The sequence below is a fragment of the Chelmon rostratus genome, chromosome 6 (assembly GCF_017976325.1).
Source record: "Chelmon rostratus isolate fCheRos1 chromosome 6, fCheRos1.pri, whole genome shotgun sequence".
NCBI lineage: Eukaryota > Metazoa > Chordata > Actinopteri > Chaetodontiformes > Chaetodontidae > Chelmon > Chelmon rostratus.
The window spans coordinates 24,205,704-24,224,201 of NC_055663.1; the positions used below are offsets into that span (position 1 = coordinate 24,205,704).

Sequence of the window (18,498 nt, forward strand, 5' to 3'; positions counted from 1 at the left end):
TATTGACTTGAAGTCCACAGGTGGCGCGCTTTGCCTCGTGAACGTCGCATGTGTCAACTGACATACGCGTCATTGTCCAGCTGGTTCAGTGCGCATGCGTTGTAAACTTCATTCGAGGAAGTGGTAGGAGAGGCAACTCAAACGACAGAGGAGAGTTTGTTGTTTATTCCCCGTGTCAGAGAGGACAAAAGAGCACGTAGCCTTTTCAAAATGTCGGATTTTGATAGCAACCCGTTCGCGGAGCCTGCCAGCGACAACCCTTTCAATGTAAGTGTGTGGTTTTAAAGTTAGTCAAGAAGCTGCTATGGCACAGTCGAGCCTGGCTGCTGACATATCATTCGTTAAAAGGTAGCCAGCACGCCAGGAAACTTGTTGGGTGGATGTCGGGGAGGGTTCTACCTCTGCTCTCTTGAAAACCATTTGACAAAGATAGCATGATTGGCAGTCCTTCAACCAATCAACGGATTTCGCTTGAAAAGAGGGCGGGGTACCCTGCGAGATTAGTTGCAGGAAGTTAAATTGTAGCTAACTGGGAATGTGTGTCAAATCCTTTTTAACAACTTTAATGTTACCATTCAATTTGGGAGAAATTTGTGTAATTGTGTGGATTCTCTAAAATGTTATGTGTGAATTGATACAATTTTGTAGATTTGTAATTTCACTTACATTGCCCAAAGACACTGCATTTCAAGCTAACTACTGTACCTCCATTGATGCTGCTTGTTAGCTTACTGAGAAGCACGTTTAACCTACATGATCTTGCCAAAAAATCTTTTCAGTCTATAAAAAAAACAGCATTGTCTCCTAAAAATGTCTTGACTCTAGGTAGCTTGTCTGTGAACACAGCTGGCCTGTTGTGTTGTTGATTCCATCTTAAAGTGGCTGATCTACAGATGAAAGTGTTTCTTTAAGTAGATGGAAAATGTGGAATGATGTGAAAGTGGACTTACTGATTTACAATTTTAAAAAGTACTGGAAACAAAATGATCCTCGGGATGTATTGTTATCCTCACATTTGAGAACAACGATGCATTCCAGACCTTCCAAATTTGAGACAAGTTGCATACAATTTCTTATAGCTCATATTGTGCTAACATGGGTCTTTAAAGGGGTACTCCAGTGACTGAATATTGCACCCTCATAAAGTTTGGTGATATGCAAAAACCACATGAAAAGGACAAAGAAAAAAAAGAAATGGCTGACATAGAAGCAGCAAAGGATGATATATCGTGACTGAAACTCTTGTAATGCTGGATCCTACATTTTTCATAAAATATGCTGTGATAACCGCTGCTAGGTATGTTGTTAGACTTTCCCTGCCTGCTAAGTTCCCACTTATTTTAACAATCTTCTTCTTTTTCTTCTCATTATTATTATATACAGACACATACGTAGGTTTAATCTTCTACTTGTTTTCACTTTTTTCCAACACAAGAAAACCTTTGAAGTCTGTCTCGAATCCCAGCACACTCCATGTGTGCTTTTTCTCAAGAATATGTATATATTTTCTTTGTAGCTGGGAAGCACAATAGCCTACTTTTCACAGTTTCCTCACAACTTCCTCTCTATTGCTATGCTTTGACAGGAGAGTTAGAATCATCACATTTTGGTCACAAGGACCTTCCTCAGAAATACGGAAAGGGGTTTACATGTAACATGAAAGGTGACTTGAATATTATTGCGTTAGTCATCCTGGAGAATTTTTAACATGTGACTTAGTCCACTGATTAAAGTGCCTTTGAACACTGTGCCATATAAGAGCTAATCTAGGTTACCGCATATATCTGTTAATATCTGTTATCTCTACTTGCTGTAGATCTTTGCAGGATTTCCTCATTTATTAAGTGCAAAATGTACATGAATTCGCTTTGTTGGAGATCCAACTGTTTGCATGGTAAAAAAAGAAATTCACGGCTAAAGGACAGCCAGGCTCCACGTACATTATAACATATTTGATGGTAAATTGCTCACATCAGAATCAAAAGAATGTTAAGAATCTGTGAAAACTCTTTTATGATTTTAGTGACATCACGCAAAGCTGGCACTTTTACAGTAGTGTAGAGTCACACTTTATTATATCAGGTGCACAGTGACATGACGTCACTGGAGACCACTGTTTGTTTGCCGGGTGTGGAAATGGCTCTGTAAAGAGCCTAGCAGGTGCTGGAATATGTTGTCTGTGCTGTAGTGTCGCAGTTCTCTATGAAGTTGATGTATTCGCACAAGCCTGCAGTCTGTGGTGACATTAGATATTAAATATGTTGCAAACTTTTTTTAGGAATTTCAGAAGGGCAGCATTGGAAAGTAAACAGAAAAAAATGTAAATGCATAGATGCATCTTTTGTGACGTTCAAGTTAAACATGTCCTGCTTTTTTCCACATCCACAGTGTGCTTTTATGACCATGCACTTCTTAAAAGTGTTTGCACTGTAGGGCTGTAATGTGCAATATGAAGAGTGACTTAAGTCTATTTAGTAGCAATATCCAACTGCAGTTATGAAATGGGTTCAACAGCCACACCTTGGCAATCAAAGGTTATCACAGCTATTCTTGTTTCCCAGTGCGGAGACTTTAAGGTCAGAATGTAACGCTGTTTTTACCCCAACTGTATTTTTAATCTCTTTTTGGTTTGAATTAGTAAAATTTTCAAATGTGAGCAGTGTAGAGCCTTACATAAATATCAATGAAGAGGTGCTTATGTTTGAGTCTACACACCCCTTTGCTGTCTTTCGAAAAGGGCATTGTCTTGTTTTAGCTTGTCCCAGCTTAATTGTCATTTCAGACAGGCTTAGTGGCTGTTGTCATCAATTAGGTTTGTTTTTTAGCTTCTTCATTCTCTGCTGTGTAATCAAAAGACACAAGCAGTCTCTCAGTTGTGACTCAGATGCAGGTCAGACAGATATTTTGCCTGCTGTTACTGTGGTATGAGGTAAACACATTTTGCATAATATGCTGTTTTGAATATCTCCATCGGCTGAGAGTTTTTTCTCTTCAAGAGTTGCCTCTTAACAGACGTCATCGTCATTTAATACATACACGAAGACACTGAAAATATCACCTATCTCACATTAGCAGGTAACTAATAATGTAAAATGATGTGATTGGTTGTATTATTGAACTGTTAAACTGTTTATTGAGCCACTTCAAAATACCCCCAAAAGAGCGTTAAGGAGTGAAACCGCTCCGACATCCCTCTGTTTCCTGCTGGGAATGTTTACAGGTGTGTCATGAACAGATAAGAGAGAGTGAGTAAGGCTGCACATTCAATCACATGGACAGTGAGTGACGTGTTGGGTTATCATGTGTGGTTCTTGTTCTTCCTTCACACCATTAAAGGAGAAATTGACACAGATTACAGAAGCAGACGTGACAGCTATTTGCATGGTTTAGGTTTGTCAAGATTTTTGTTTTATGGTATCTCACAAAAGTCTTCCAATACCCACAGTCCCTTCTGCTATATGGGCTAAGGCTACAACTAACGATTATTTTCATTTTATTATGAAGAAAAGCAGCAAGTCATTACATCGGAGAGGCTGAAAAGAGCAAATGTTTGGAATATTTACATGAAAAACTATTAAAACAGTGAATCTATTATCAAAATATTTGCAGCCATTAGAAATGATTCACTGTAAATATGTAAATAAATATAACATGTGTCAGTTATCGTTATGATTTTTAACTACTAGCAAAACCGTCATGGCATGTCTTGAGTATCATGGGAGGTTTATTTGTATTCCAGACCAATTATCAGGGAATTTAAAACATTCTCAGAGGAGCTCACACTCCCTGGCACTCAGGCAACATCAGAGGTTATTGGCTCACTACCACAACATACAGTTGTGTTCAAAATAATAGCAGTCCCACATCACTAGCAAGATAAATCACTGTTTTTGTTAGAATTTCAACTTTTACACTGCAGGTAAGTTTCTAGAAGGTTTAGTAAAGGTATAGAAAACCAACAGACCCAACAGGCATGACGTTGGTATGCTGCTGATTCTGTGAAACTGAATCATTAACTGAAAGGGGCGTGTTAAAAAAAAAAATAGCAGTGCTGAGTTCACTTAGTGAGGTCATTGATTCTGTGAAAAAAATAGGTGTTAAACAGGTGGCCCTTATTAAAGGATCAAGGCAACTGATGCTGCATATGCTGGCTGTGCATTTGTCCTTGAAAAACAGAGTAAGATGGGTCGCTCAAGACACTGTTCAGAAGAAGAGCATTCTTTGATTAAGAAATTAGTAAAAGAGAGTAAAACCTATAAAGAAGTGCAGAAAATGATAGGCTGTTCAGCTAAAATGATATCAAACGCTTTAAAATGGCAGAAAAACCAGAAAGGCGAGGAAGAAAAAGAAAAACGGCTATTTGAATGGGTTGGAGAGTAACCAAACTGGCAAAGGCTCAGCCAATGATGAGCTCCAGGAGGAACAAAGAAGATCTTAGGTTGCCTGTGAGAACTGTAACAATCAGACGACGTCAATGTGAAGCCAAGCTGCCAGCAAGAAGCCCCCGCAAAGTCCCATTTAAAAAAAAAAAAAGACATGTGCTGAAGTTACAATTTGCCAAAGAACACATGGACTGGCCTAAAAAGAAATGGCGTAATATTTTGTGGACTGATGAGAGTAAGATTGTTCTTTTTGGTTCTAAGGGCCACAGACAGTTTGTCAGACGTCCTGCAAACACTGAATTCAAGCCACAGTACACAGTGAAGACAGTGAAGCGTGGTGGTGCAAGCATCATGATATGGGGATGTTTCTCATACTATGGTGTTGGTCCTATTTATCGCATACCAGGGATCATGGATCAGTTTGGGTACGTCAGAATACTGGAAGAAGTCATGTTGCCGTATGCTGAGGAGGAAATGCCTTTGAAATGGGTGTTTCAACAAGACAATGACCCTGAACACACCAGCAAGTGGGCAAAATCATGGTTCCAGACAAACAGCATTCAAGTAATGGAGTGGCCAGCACAATCCCCGGACCTTAATCCCATAAAAAACTTGTGGGCTGACATAAAAAATGCTGTTCATGAGGCAAAACCAAGACATGCAGAGGAATTGTGGATTGTAGTACAATTGTCCCGTCTGCAATACCTGTTGACCGGTGGCAGAAGTTGGTCGACTCCATGCACCACAGATGTGAAGCAGTTATCAGGAACAGTGGTTATGAAACTAAATATTAATTTATGATTCTCAGGAAAGTTGAATCTTCAAGCATTTGTTAGTTTATTCAGTACATTTTTGAGTTTGTAAAGACAGATGTCAACACTGCTATTTTTTTGTACATTATATTTCTTGACTTTCTGTAAAATATTATCAGTTTGCATTTTATTTGATTATTATTATTCAGTTTGCAAATATACAAAATGGAGAAAAGCAGATAGGAGAAGATTTTTAATCAGTTCTCAAAATTCTTGCACACTGATTCAATCTTGATCGATTAATTGACAAATCATTGCAGCTGTAATTATTGGCAACTTATTTGACACATTAATTTCATTAGATGCTGGTTTTGAACTGGTTTAATCCAGTTCCAAATGATTTTTCAGCTGGAAAATAGCGCTAAAAGTCCAGTTTGAGCTTTTGGGAGTGCTCTGACTTGGTCAGGGAATGTCCTGAAAAATTCATGGAATTCATCAGGGCTAAAGCCTTGTAGAAATCTGCTTTTAATGGACTTTGCAGACTGACCTCTCATATCAGAAACAGTAAACTATTCATGAGGTCTTTGATAACATAGAACCTACTAGAGTCAATTAATGTTTACCGATGGTCCGTGCCTGCCCCTGTTAAGAAATGAGTTCTTCTCAGGTAATGATTCATCAGGACCTGTAGAGGTTATTGCAACAGTTATTGTACTTCATTTTATGACTTGGTGAGGTCATTGTACCAGATTTCTTAGTCTGGGCAGACGTTCTTCTTATGTTTACCTTCAGTCTTTCAGGAAATTAAAGGAAGAATTCTTCTGAACACAAGATAAACAGCATTAAATATTGTTTATGGGTATTTTCAGAGGTCAAATATCAAGACTCAGGGCTAGAAAACCCACACATCTCGCTATGCAGTTACCTTCTCTTAAATAAAAATTCAGAAATAAAACTGAGCTGATCTGTTGAAAACCCCTCACCAAACCTCTCCTGTAGCTGACCTAATGGTCACAGACACTGTCCAGTACTTGAAAGTCCCAAATTCAATCACACATCACATAATCAACGGAGTATAATGGAAGTCAAGCAGCTAAAATATGATTCACAATTTGTTTTGTTCAACTCTCAGTTCACCTGCTTTCTGTAGATATATTTGTGGTGATTAGCTGATTGACTGATACTGATGAATGACACATGTTTTGTTGTGTTTCAGGACCCTTCAGTCACACAAGTGACCAGCTCCAATGTAGAACCAGTTGACCAGTACAACCCTTTCCCTGCCCATCCCACAGTAAGACATCTGAATCCCTCATCGTTTCCCTTTTCCTCTCCATGGTCATCTTTAGCTTGGCGTTTTTTCTTCTTCTCTTTGTCCTCACCATCCTTCAACGTGTATTAATCTCCTCTTACTCGTCTTATCGTGCCTTTTTTCTTCTCAGTCTTTTGGCTCTTATTTGATCCTGTTTTGATCTCTTATTTCGCCTGTATGTTTTGGTTTTGTTCTCCTCTTCCATGTTAATCTTGCTCTTTCCATCCACCTACTTCCACTTACTCTTCCTGACTTTCATTTCCTTTTCCTCCATCACTTTCCTGTTTGTTATCTCATCCTTGTACTTTTCCCCTCAATCATGTAATTTTATTTCCTTATTATAACTTTCCAGGACGGCTTAGCGACTCATACCACTCCAGCCTCCACCTCTCCCTACCAGCCTGCTGTGCTACAGCCGTCTACAGAGCCCAGTCCGCAGGTGAGTCAGCCATACTGAATCTCCGTCTGTCTGCCAAACCCTCCACTTTGCTGCAGTGGAAAAAGGTGGTGTTGAAGTCGACAGCCTCACATAGACATGTAAGAATATATAACATGATGAACACACAAGAATGCATAGTGAACAAGGTGACAAAACAAATAGAAAACCAAAAGAAGGCTAAATATATTAACAGATTTATAAGTAAATTTTTCTTTAATGTTCCCATCAACGAAAGGTCCAAGCCTGATAAAGATTACAGTCAAGATATCTTGAATTTGAGGCTCTCTGAATCTGTGGTCCAGCACTTAACATTCCACTGATGGGTCTAATGGGGGCACTAGAATCGAAGACCCAAAAATCTTCCTCACGTGTGATCACGTTTGAGATGCAACTAAATCATCCGTTATCAAAGCTAAAGGCTGATGCATCTGAGCGCTGCCCTCTGAGCCTGCTGTTAAAACAAATACACTGATAATGGCTCATTTAAAGACAAACGCTAACATCTAAAAGGCATAATGGACAAACCACATCCTGTTTTTAAGAAACAGAGAGACAATGTGCAATATTGCTGTTTGGCTCAAGGCACAACTGCATTATTAAGGTTGCCATGTTTACTCAGTCATTTTTTACATAGACATAAGAATAAAGTGCTCAACAACATGTACAGTCTGCAGTCAGTCTGAATGTGACTTAACCAACAGTTTGCTTATTTTAGACATGTAGATGTAAGATCTATAGTAACTGAATGTGGCTAAAGAGTTAACCATCCGCTCTGCTTAGTCTCCTCAGTCAGCAACTGTTACCTGAGGATATTTGGTGGCTACACAAACATCTACTCAGTTTACACAATATTATAATGAGCTACCTTGTTCCACTTGTAATCTCATTAATAGTCATGAATTGCACTACAGATCACCTATGTCCTTCCTTTTCCTGCCAAGTCAAACATCAGCTATGATGATCATAAATATGTATTTTACCTCACATGCAGTATCGTGGCCTTTTAAAAATACATGTATGCCTTTTAGGAATACTTGTGAAAACGTTTGGCAATGCTCTGATGGTTCATTTAGCTTCTCTAGTAGTTCATTGTGGCAAATGTAAAATATAATGTAGGCTGGTGGGTGTTTGAAAAATTCAGCATTATTGCCTTACAATGTGTGTATGGTCCTGTTGTGTCTGTACCATTTATATATAATGTGAAACTCCCGATAAGAGTCGCTGATGTGTTGCTGCATGAATGCCTGCAAGATGAATTCCCGTGCATTCAGTTTGTTCCTTGAGCAAAGTGTTTCCGACTCTCCTTTTTCAGGCGACTGCTGCTGCAGCCCAGGCCAATCTGCTGAGGCAGCAGGAGGAGCTGGAGAGGAAAGCTGCCGAGCTGGACCGCAGGGAGAAGGAGCTACAGAGCAGAGGCCCATCAGGTCATTAAAGACAAAACCTCTCCTCTCCTCTCTGCAGTGTTAACAGAAGCAGCACAACTTACTGAGACGGGAAAACAATATGCAGTGTGTGCGTTATGTGTCAGAGAGAGGAATGCTCTGAAAACCCCATTTTCAGTCCTACAGGAGATTATGTATAAAATTCATATTAATTAATTAATCAAATTAAAAACCACAAAACTATACTAGTAGCACTAATGGACGACTACACATGGTGTTGCATGAGTTTTTAGTTTAGGTTGTTTGCTGTTTGCAGAGTTAGTGTTGACCTGCACTGAAAAGGCAGGCTTCCATGTGTTTTCTGCTCGCTATTAAGCTGAATCAATGAGCCAATTAAGCTCACATTTTATTGATCAGAGTAAAAACACCAAACATTTGCAGGTTCTAGCAAATGGAAAGAATTGTTTTCCTTTTTTCATATCTTTGTTCAATTATCCTGTAGTAAAGACAGTTTTAATTATACTTCAGAATTTTAGGCTTAACTTGTGATGGACATTTGTCATTACTTTTTTAACCTTTAAATGAACAGATTTATTATTAGAAAATAATATAATTGTAATGTTATGTTCAGATGTGTGTGTGCTTCACTAGATGTAGGGCACAGTATACACTGAAGATAAATCAGCTGTGTGAGCTGTACTTTATAATATGTTAGTACAGAGCCAACACAGTCTATATATATCTGTATATCTTTATCTATATTTATACACACACACACACACACACACACTATCCATATATATACAGACACATGCTGTACATGAAATATAACACATTAGATATTGGCCTGCTGCAGTAGCTGCATCAAAGTAAACTGTATTTAACCGTCAGTGTGGGAAATCTACCGGCTGCATTTGTCTACATGCTTACTTATATTAGTGCTGCTCTGCTTTTTATTTCTCTCAATATAATATTTCTGTTTTTTAATATGTGAAAAATGAGGAGATGTTTGAGGAGAAGTGTTGATTCCCAAACACTTGATGAGAGTGTATTTGATTTTATAACATCCTGTTAGGGGGAACTGCTTTTCTTTAATTTCAAGTCATCATCTCATATGAATGTGTCAAACTTTAAAATATAGCCACAGATTCCCTGTTGTTGAGATATACAAGTTTCTGTAACAGTTCTTCTGGAGATGTACTTGTCCACCATGTCGTCCTTTCTAACAGGGTAGATGTTGTCTCTTGTCTTGACAGGTAAAGAGAACAACTGGCCTCCACTTCCCAAGAGCTTCCCCATCAAACCGTGTTTCTATCAGGACTTCTCAGAGGAAATCCCCTCAGAGTACCAGAGAGTCTGCAAGATGATGTACTATCTGTGGATGTGTAAGTTCATTAAAATGATGCATGAGTGCAAGTGGCTGAAATGTCAGCAGAAAAACAAATATGATACAGTTTCTGTTTATAATGAGAATTGTGCACATTTTTACCTTTCTACACAGGAAATGGCACAAAATCTGCGATGTGTCACCAAACACCATTTAAATGTTTTATGTATTTAAATTCTCAGAGATATACTAATACCAAAACACCAACATACTGTATACTGTGTTTCAGTAACTACTAAGTACTACTGTGTGCATGAATTGTGATCACATCGTTATGCAAAATAACACCAGAGCTGCTGTAAAAATGCCACCTCGTGGCAGCATAAACACTCTGCATGCAGCTCACACTGGTACCTGCTGATGATGCTGAGCATGGAACATTTAAAAATGTCTTTTGCCTCTTGATTATTTATAAACTTGACTTATGCAGAAAACTTTTTTTTCTTAATTTATGAAAATTTTCTTGTGTTAACTAATTTCCAGTGTGGTATTTGTACTGCTTACCATGTAAGGGCTTACTGACAACTTCAGTATTGACAGTAGTTGTCATTGTGTTTCTGTTTGTTATATATATATATATGAAGATGATGTGATGTTATAGTTAGTATTGTTTTCATTGACCCTTGTCTGTCTCCACGGTTTCATCAGTCAACTGTGTGACTCTGTTCCTCAACCTGCTGGCGTGTCTGGCTTACTTCACCACTGACGCAGCCTATGGTGTGGACTTTGGCCTCTCCATCCTCTGGCTCATCCTCTTCGCTCCCTGCTCCTTCCTCTGCTGGTACCGGCCCGTTTACAAGGCCTTCAAGTGAGTCTCCCTCTGCAACAGCCCAGTCGAAGAATTTATCTTCGATTTATTTGTATCAAATATAATCTAACCTTGCCTTGAAATAAATACGAGATAACTGTGAGAAGAAGTTTTATAATTATAACCATTGTGTTTTCCATGCCAACCACTCATGTGTAATTGTGCACAACTCATACAAAGTTATTTGAGGGCATTTTTATTAGAGCTTTCTCCCATATTGTTTTTAGTCAGGTGATGCAAACTAAGCCAAAGATGTAACTTGAAAAAGAAAAACTCATCATAAGTGTGTTATACATTTTACTTACTTACATGAGTAGCTTATTTGTGAGTTAAATGTAAGATAGTAGTGTAGGATTCTAGTGATCTTCATTTACTTTACCTGTAATACAAAACACTGTGTTTTTATTGTACTGTGGCCATAGAAAATACTGTTTTCTCTTCGGTTTTCATGTGTCTGTTTAAGTTGTTTAACACCTCAATCAGCAGTTTCATTCTGTGGTTCACCCACTGTTCTAAGTCAACGCACAACATATATTAAGCTGTAACTATTGTGGTGAAATACATTCTTCTTCTCAAGTCCTAAAAACATTTAAACGCAGGTATCTAGGCTGAGAACAATTTCCCAAAGTGTGCAACATTTAGAGTGACGTGCATGTTTTCTCATTTTTTAGGTCTGACAGCTCCTTCAGCTTCTTCTTCTTCTTCTTCGTGTTCTTCTTCCAAGTGGTGATCTTCATCATCCAGTCTGTAGGCATCCCAAAGTGGGGGAACAGGTGAGTCCCGCTTTACATGAGGAGGGTTTATGAAATACAGTATACCCTTGTTTTTCGCGGGGGTTACGTTCCAAATTGAACCCGTGATAGGCAAAATCCGTGAAGTAGAAACCTTTTTTTTGTTTGTTTTTACAATTATTATACTATTAAATACTCTATTATACATTGAAAAGAAAGAACAAACCATTTTACAGGCTCAAGCATTTGTTTCACAAATAAAAGTACTTTAGAAACGTTTTTTTCAACAAATAACTTCTGTACTGTACTGTCAAATAATAATTTTAATCATCGATGTGAACAGAAGGCTTCAAATTGTGGAGATTAGCACCGCCCACCGCGACCCGAGTAATTGGATTAAACGGGAGAAAATTAAAAATGATCATGAAAAAATACAAAGTACAGTCGGACAAATAGTGACTCAGGTGTATTTCACTGCTCTTCAGACTGAGCCGCTGCATCCTGACTCCGCTCTGCAGTGTTTTCTTCTTTTGAAGCCCGCGGTGCAGGTGTGTTTGTTCGGGAGAAGAACATAGTGATAGTCAGTTGTTCCGCATCTTCCGCTGCCTTTTGGGCCCTGCCGCAGGTGCTTTTGTCGGTCCAGAGCGTTTTGTCGACATTATGGGTTTTAGAGAAACTCGAAATTGCAAGAGAATTTGCACGTACGTAATGTAAATTTGGCAAGCTGTTTTACGTACATGTACATATTAAACTGCAACGTTATTGACGCACAGGTAGAGAAGAATCGGAGTGACTTTTTAGCCAATCAGAATGCAGAACACAATGCACGATGCAAATCCGTGAAGTAGCGAAACTGTGAAAAGTAAACCGCGTTATAGCGAGGGATCACTGTAATGGCTAAATGGTTTGGATTGTGTCTTCAGTGATCACTGAGAATGACAAAAAGTGTAAAAATGTCCAATTCCAAATCCCATTCATTCATTTCATTTGTAGGTTTGGCCACCAAATGTTTGTTCTGATTCATAGATTGGAATTAACTCAAGATTTTATTATGAGAAAATTTTAAACGTTTTACCTTTTTTTTGCACAGACCCTACTATAAAACATGAAAATTAACTGCAAATTCATTCACATCCAAATTAGTGCATTTTACTCTTACATTAGCTACTCTGAACATAACAGATTACTGATCACACAATTTAACTGGGTTTTTTAGTGATTGGTTTAAAGGAGTGTTCTGTTTACTTGTGGGTTTATGATCAGAAGTACATCCAATCAGCTGGCCTATAAGCTGCTGTCCTCCCTCTTTTCTCTTTTTCTCATTTTCTCTCATCTCTTCTGACAGAGACTTTTCATCCTTCAGCCTCTAGCCTGCTGCCTCTCTGTCTGCTGGTAACTCTGTAAGTTTCTGCTGCTTACTGTCTCTGCTACGCTCTGACAGCACTCGCTCTCTGCTTGCTTTGTCCTCATAAACATGTATTTTGGTTTTGAAAATCTTAAGTTACACACTCGGGATGTGCCTGCATACCAGTTTTACTATATACCATGAACAGTTTCTGTTATTATCACCTCTTTCCAGACAGCTGATTTGCAGGTGCTGAGTTGTGACTTTCAGAGACTGAGCATTCATTTTCTGTGAATGACCATGAGGAAACTCCCTGTGAGACTACACACATTCTTCCTCAGGGGTTAAACTTCAGCTCTGCTTGTGGTAATTAGCAGTAATGCAGACTGGCAGGTGGTGCTAGTGGCTCAATATCACTGTTCTTTGTGCCTTTGTGAACATCCTTCTTACTTCTTAGAATTACTGTGGCCACAAACATCTCATCACATCCTTTTCATAAACTATGAAACAAGCTGAGAATGTGACAGCGCCGTTATTATTATCAGTTATTATTGCTCATTGTTCTTGGTACTTCATCACATCCTTTTTTTCGATGCTGATTATTTAACTTCCCTGAGATTTCCCAAAACATCTCTTCTATGCAAATTCCAGTGGTAAACTGCTGAGATTTTAAAATTGTGCCTTCAAACTCATCTTTTTCTCAATGATCTGGACTCTCCTTTTTGAATTTGTTAACTCATTCATGTTAAATGAACAATCTTACCCTACATTTGCATTTTAAATAAAAAGAAGTTTAAATTAGGAAAAGCCCTTTGACTTCAAAATGGCACTTTCCAGAATCGCCGTTGTCCAAGCAGCCCTTCATTTCTCTGTTTTCCATGTTATAATGGTACTGCTCATTTCATCATAGCACTTTGCATAATGTCAAAACAGACAGAGTCAAGGGGACGCTTTATTGTTTTGTAGCTCTTCCTTTGCAGATGAGATGCAGATCACAAAGCAGCACAACTGTAGCAAAATATTCTGAAAAACAACAACAAAGGCCCTTTTAGGATATTATTATGAAAATTTACAAAGACTGATATGTCTTTTATTTGATCTTTCAGTGCATGTAATCATGTTGTAATAACACTTTTGTTATGTTTATTATTGAGCGATAGGAATGACAAATCAAGTCAAATATTCAGAATTTTATAACTAGCAACCTTCATTCTGCCTCTTCTTCTTGTATCTTCTCGGCTTTTTACGCTGCTTCTTCAACACGTTCTCTTCTCTTCCAAGAATGTAACCCAACTCTCATCTAGAATACATGAGTACTGTATGTATGCAGGTGTTTCTGTGAATGGAAATGTTTCATTTATGATGTTTCTAAGATCAGCTGAGATTTAATGATGCTTGTTGACTCCAGTGGTTGGATCTCTGCCTTCACCGTCATCGGCAAGTACAAGGCAGTGGGAGCCATCATGATCATAGTGGCCATCCTGTTCACCATCTGTGCTGTGCTGTCTGTCATCCTGCTCAAGATGGTGAGACTGTCTTCACGTTTCATAATATTTTCTTTTTTAATTTGGTGGGTGAGCAGCAGCTCTCTCCTTTGATTCATGTGTGCTTTTACTCGAGAGTGGGACTTAACAAACCTCTATGGCTGCTGAGTGAGTGTTTAAGCTATCAGACCACAGAGAAGGAAACAAAGAAGCAGTGCATCAACAGCACAAAAGTTATACTGCTTTGTCATTTGTTTTTTTGGTTTGAGAACGAAATATTACATAAGATGTGTTGATAGGTCAGATCCTTTATCCTTTATTTATGAACAGTCACCAGGACTGACAACCAAACATTTTAAGCAGCAACAACAAATCTAGAACAAACTACACTCATGTTACAATATTTCCTCAGGTCTCTTTCCAACTTATTCATAAGAAGCAGCAACCTCTGGGCCTGAAAAATGAAGGGTTACGGTTAATAAGTGCCAAAAACTGCGGTTCCTTGAATGGCCGCTGGAGTCTGGTTCCAAAAGGGAGTCATATCCCATAGACCTCCACATGGAAATGCCAAACTTTACAGCAGAAATACAGCCGAGTACAAAAACCGCTATTGGTTGGCCACCTTGAGGGACAGCTAGCCACTAGGTTTCAGCAACTGTGCTTCATTCGGCCTGCCTCAGCTCCACCCATGCTCCACCTCGTTGCCCATATTTGGATTAGCCGGGAGTTTGGTGAAATCAGGCCAAGGTGGCGACGGATGGAGCCATTGTCACTGAGATTCACAGTGGCTCTTCAGAAACCTGTGGGTAACGTCACAGAGCCTACGTCCGTGGTCTACGGTCTACGGTTAAAAAAGCAGCCACCATGAGACGTGTTTACAGTCACGCTAGCAGCTCTGTGACAGTGCCTAAATTATAACTTACTCACAATTACAATGTGACAGCATGCTAATGTTTTCTGATACTTAGAAGGGGATGTTTTCTGTGGTCATCATAGTTTATCGAATTTTGACCTGTGTCAGACGAAGTCAAATCCCTCCAATTGTTGTTGAGATTTCAGTCTGGACCAAAGTAGTGTACTGACGGCTCAGCTAGTCCATCCATAGAGACATTCAGCTAGCATGGCTAAAAATGTGAGCATAGAGATGAGGGTTGGATGCTCAACATTTGCTCACGATCTCTGTCTCCTCAGGTCCATAGCATGTACCGCCGGACCGGGGCCAGTTTCCAGAAGGCCCAGCAGGAATTCTCGCAGGGCATCTTCACCAATAAAACCTTCCAAACAGCTGCTGCTGGTGCAGCATCCTCCGCTGCCCAGGGAGCCTTCCAGGGCAACAACTAATGGTAGACAGAGCTAAGCTAAGCTCCATTTAACAGGTCAAGGTCTACATGTAATCAGGTCTAGATTATTAACTAAAACAAAGCGAAGTTATTGTGACTCTGGAAACAGCTCCTGCCTTTTGGAGCCAGCAGCTGCAAAATATGATCTAACCTAATTATGTGTAGACCTTGAGCTAGGTGAGGCTGCCTTATAGGCCTCCCTCCTTTCAACCTCACTGTCAATGCACATGCAGTTCCCCATATTAACTTTACATAGTCAGCACGTCTCCTGCAGAGTGACTTCATCCGGCTCTGTTTGGGTGTCAAAAGCAGTCAGGGGAGGAAGTCACAAATCAAGTGCATTCTGAGGTGGAAAGCATGAATGAAGTTGACTGATGGCTATTTCAGTGTGTCCTGGCTTTGTATATTTTGTGTGCACTTTTTTGGCAATGCTCTTCAGTGTAATGTGTGCGTGCATGCGTGTGTGTGCGTGTGTGTGTGTGTGTGTGAGCGTGAGCATGTGTGTCTGCTGGTATGCTGATCATCTTGCTGATGGTGGACCCTGATCCTGTAATATAAAAGAGATGAAGTGTTTCTGGTTGTCATTGATTGGCACTTTCTTTTGTCTCAAAAGCATTTCTTCTGTGTTGTTGAACCTGTTTTGGCAAATCATCTCTTTTGGAAGGAAGAAAAGTAACTGTAATAAATCATGCAGTTAATTACAAACTGTCTGGCCTTAGATTTTTAGATATTACTGTTACTTGCAGTTAATTTTTCGATAAGGTAAACCGAGCACTTTCAGACTGTAATACTGTGTTCACACTTCACAAAATCTGTGCCTTTGAATTTGTCTCGAACCAAAATGTTGCCAAGATCTTTCTGAAACATCACTGGTGTCAGAAAATGTATAGAAATATTGTATATTTTGGTACTACATGATGGTTTCTACATAAAGATCACATCCACAAAGTAAAATTAAAGTGTTTTTGCTCTAATCAATTTCAAGCAAATTGAATTTCTACTTTAATTCAGAATACAGCAGAAAGCAGCTTCAGCTTCATCTGTGACCACTTCTTTGCTTAAGAGTTGTTTCCATTGAAACGAAAGCAATACTGACCAAAAAACTGAATATTTTGGTAAAAAAATAAATGTATTTACTCCAAGCAGACTGACACCAGTTCATGCAGTTTGCTTTAATGGGCTGAGCCTGTTCTATTCATTTCACTACTAACAGTAGGTGCAGGAGGAGGAAAGATCTCAAATTGAAGATGCTCTAATGAGGTTTGACAGGTGAAACAGGACCTGAATAATCCAGATTTCCCCAAAGTGTGTTTGATTTCTAATCTGTACTAGAGCTGTATAAATTTGCCATAACACATACCTGCATTATAAAGAGAACCAGTGACTCAGCATCACCAGTATGCAGTTAAGGCATTGCATTTTCACTGTTTCTCATGGATTTTTTCACCTCTTGAAGGAATTCTCAAACATCTTCCTCACACCTCTCTCGGACTACCACCAAGTTCTAAATTATTTGTGTACTGATGTATATTTTCTATGTGACTTCTTATGTTGAAAAACATGCATATGTGTGTTTATTTGATGTACTGTTTCAAAAACATTGGCTTGAGCGTAACATGTCTGCATTCCTAAAGGACAACTGCAAACGATTTGTGTGGCGTTCTTGCAACAGATATCGGTTCAATCTTAGGTCCATTATATGATACAAGATTTGTATTCATTCACACATCTCTGTATGCATTGTTTTGAGCAAACAGAATTGAGTGCCTTTTTTATTTCATTATTGAATATATCTAATAAATTGCTTTGCTTTTCATTTAAAGTTGTCAGTTTTTTTCTTATAAAAATTCTTATAATTTCTGATAATGTGAAAGTTTTATAGGTCTAATGTTCTTTGCATACTGTAAAAGGAAAAACTCTCGGTTAGATCTTTTAACTTATCAGGTTGATGAACCCTAGTTTAATCCATTTTTCACTTTTATTCTGTTCTTATGAACATTAAGACTGTGTAAATTGAATTAGGAGAAAAACTGACTATAGTTAATTGAATGTAGTAGTATTGTAAAGGTGAAGGTGCCTTATTCTTGAATCAAATCATAAACTCACCTAAAACTTGTTCACAAACTCACATTTAACTTTGGAAGCTGCAGATTTTCCACGAGGGGGCGCTGTTTGGTCATTGTCTGGCCGAGTTGGCAACCTGCATGAGGTAGAGCAATGGTTCCCAACCTGGGGGTCAGGGCCAAAACGATGGGACACAATCTAAATAACAAGATGAATAACAGAATGAGAAAACAGGAAAAGAATACAAACAGTGCAACCAGTGACAATGAGCCAGACATGGACACAGACGGAGATGGGGAGATGGGGAGATGGGGAGGAGCAGCAGTTCAGATTTGCAGATGTAGACATGCTAAAGACATGCCACATGCGCCACCTGCAAACAACAAACTTTTGTATTTATTTTTCTTGCCTGTGGGTGGCGCTGGTTGGACTGGAACTGCAGACGCACAGTTGATTTTGTCTGGTCAGGGTTTCACATCAGTGGTTGCTGTTAGATTCTCTGATGTTTTGCTCATGTGTTTCTTACCTGATTAGATTAGCCAGAGCATTTAAATTCAAGTAAATAACTGGTACATACTGTAGACAGCACACTCACCAAAGCTCCAGGCCATTTTCTCATCTTTGACAGAGAGTCTGACACTTTTCTGTCAGTTTCCTCCTCCTCCTCTTCCTCCTCTCTATTTTAAGAAGGACAGAGGAGACAGGACACAAAGCAGGGAGGAGAGGAAGACCTTTGTGACCACTCTGTCTGCAATGACCCTCACAGTCTGTGGGGAATCTGCACTGAAACCCAAACTGCTGCTTCTACTATCTGTCTGTCTGTCACTCAGCCTGTCTGTGTGTGTTTCTTTCTCCAGGCTCTGTCTGAAGCTCAGAATAACTGCAGCCACTTTTCATCAAACACAGCCATCAGCAACCCGAGCTGTTAGAAGCACACTTGTGCAGTTTCACATCAGCAGCCTTTGACTGTAGGCAAAGGCTGCTCCATTCATTGTTGGATGGTTAGTGTTTTTAAGTTATGACAGACTAATGTGCTAAATAATTTGTTTTTATTTTTTAATCAAGGTTTCCT

At 39.1% G+C, this 18,498-nt stretch overlaps 1 protein-coding gene across 1 annotated transcript; it reads left to right on the top strand.

The window, feature by feature from the left end:
• The first annotated feature begins 122 nt into the window (after positions 1-122).
• Positions 123-17,178, top strand: scamp2 (secretory carrier membrane protein 2). The gene is made up of 9 exons (XM_041939492.1): positions 123-267; positions 6,351-6,428; positions 6,799-6,885; positions 8,198-8,309; positions 9,524-9,652; positions 10,303-10,462; positions 11,134-11,235; positions 13,947-14,064; positions 15,214-17,178. Exons 1-9 carry the CDS (start codon positions 211-213, stop codon positions 15,361-15,363), a joined length of 993 nt encoding a protein of 330 aa, XP_041795426.1. The 5' UTR covers positions 123-210; the 3' UTR covers positions 15,364-17,178.
• Positions 17,179-18,498: the final 1,320 nt, after the last annotated feature.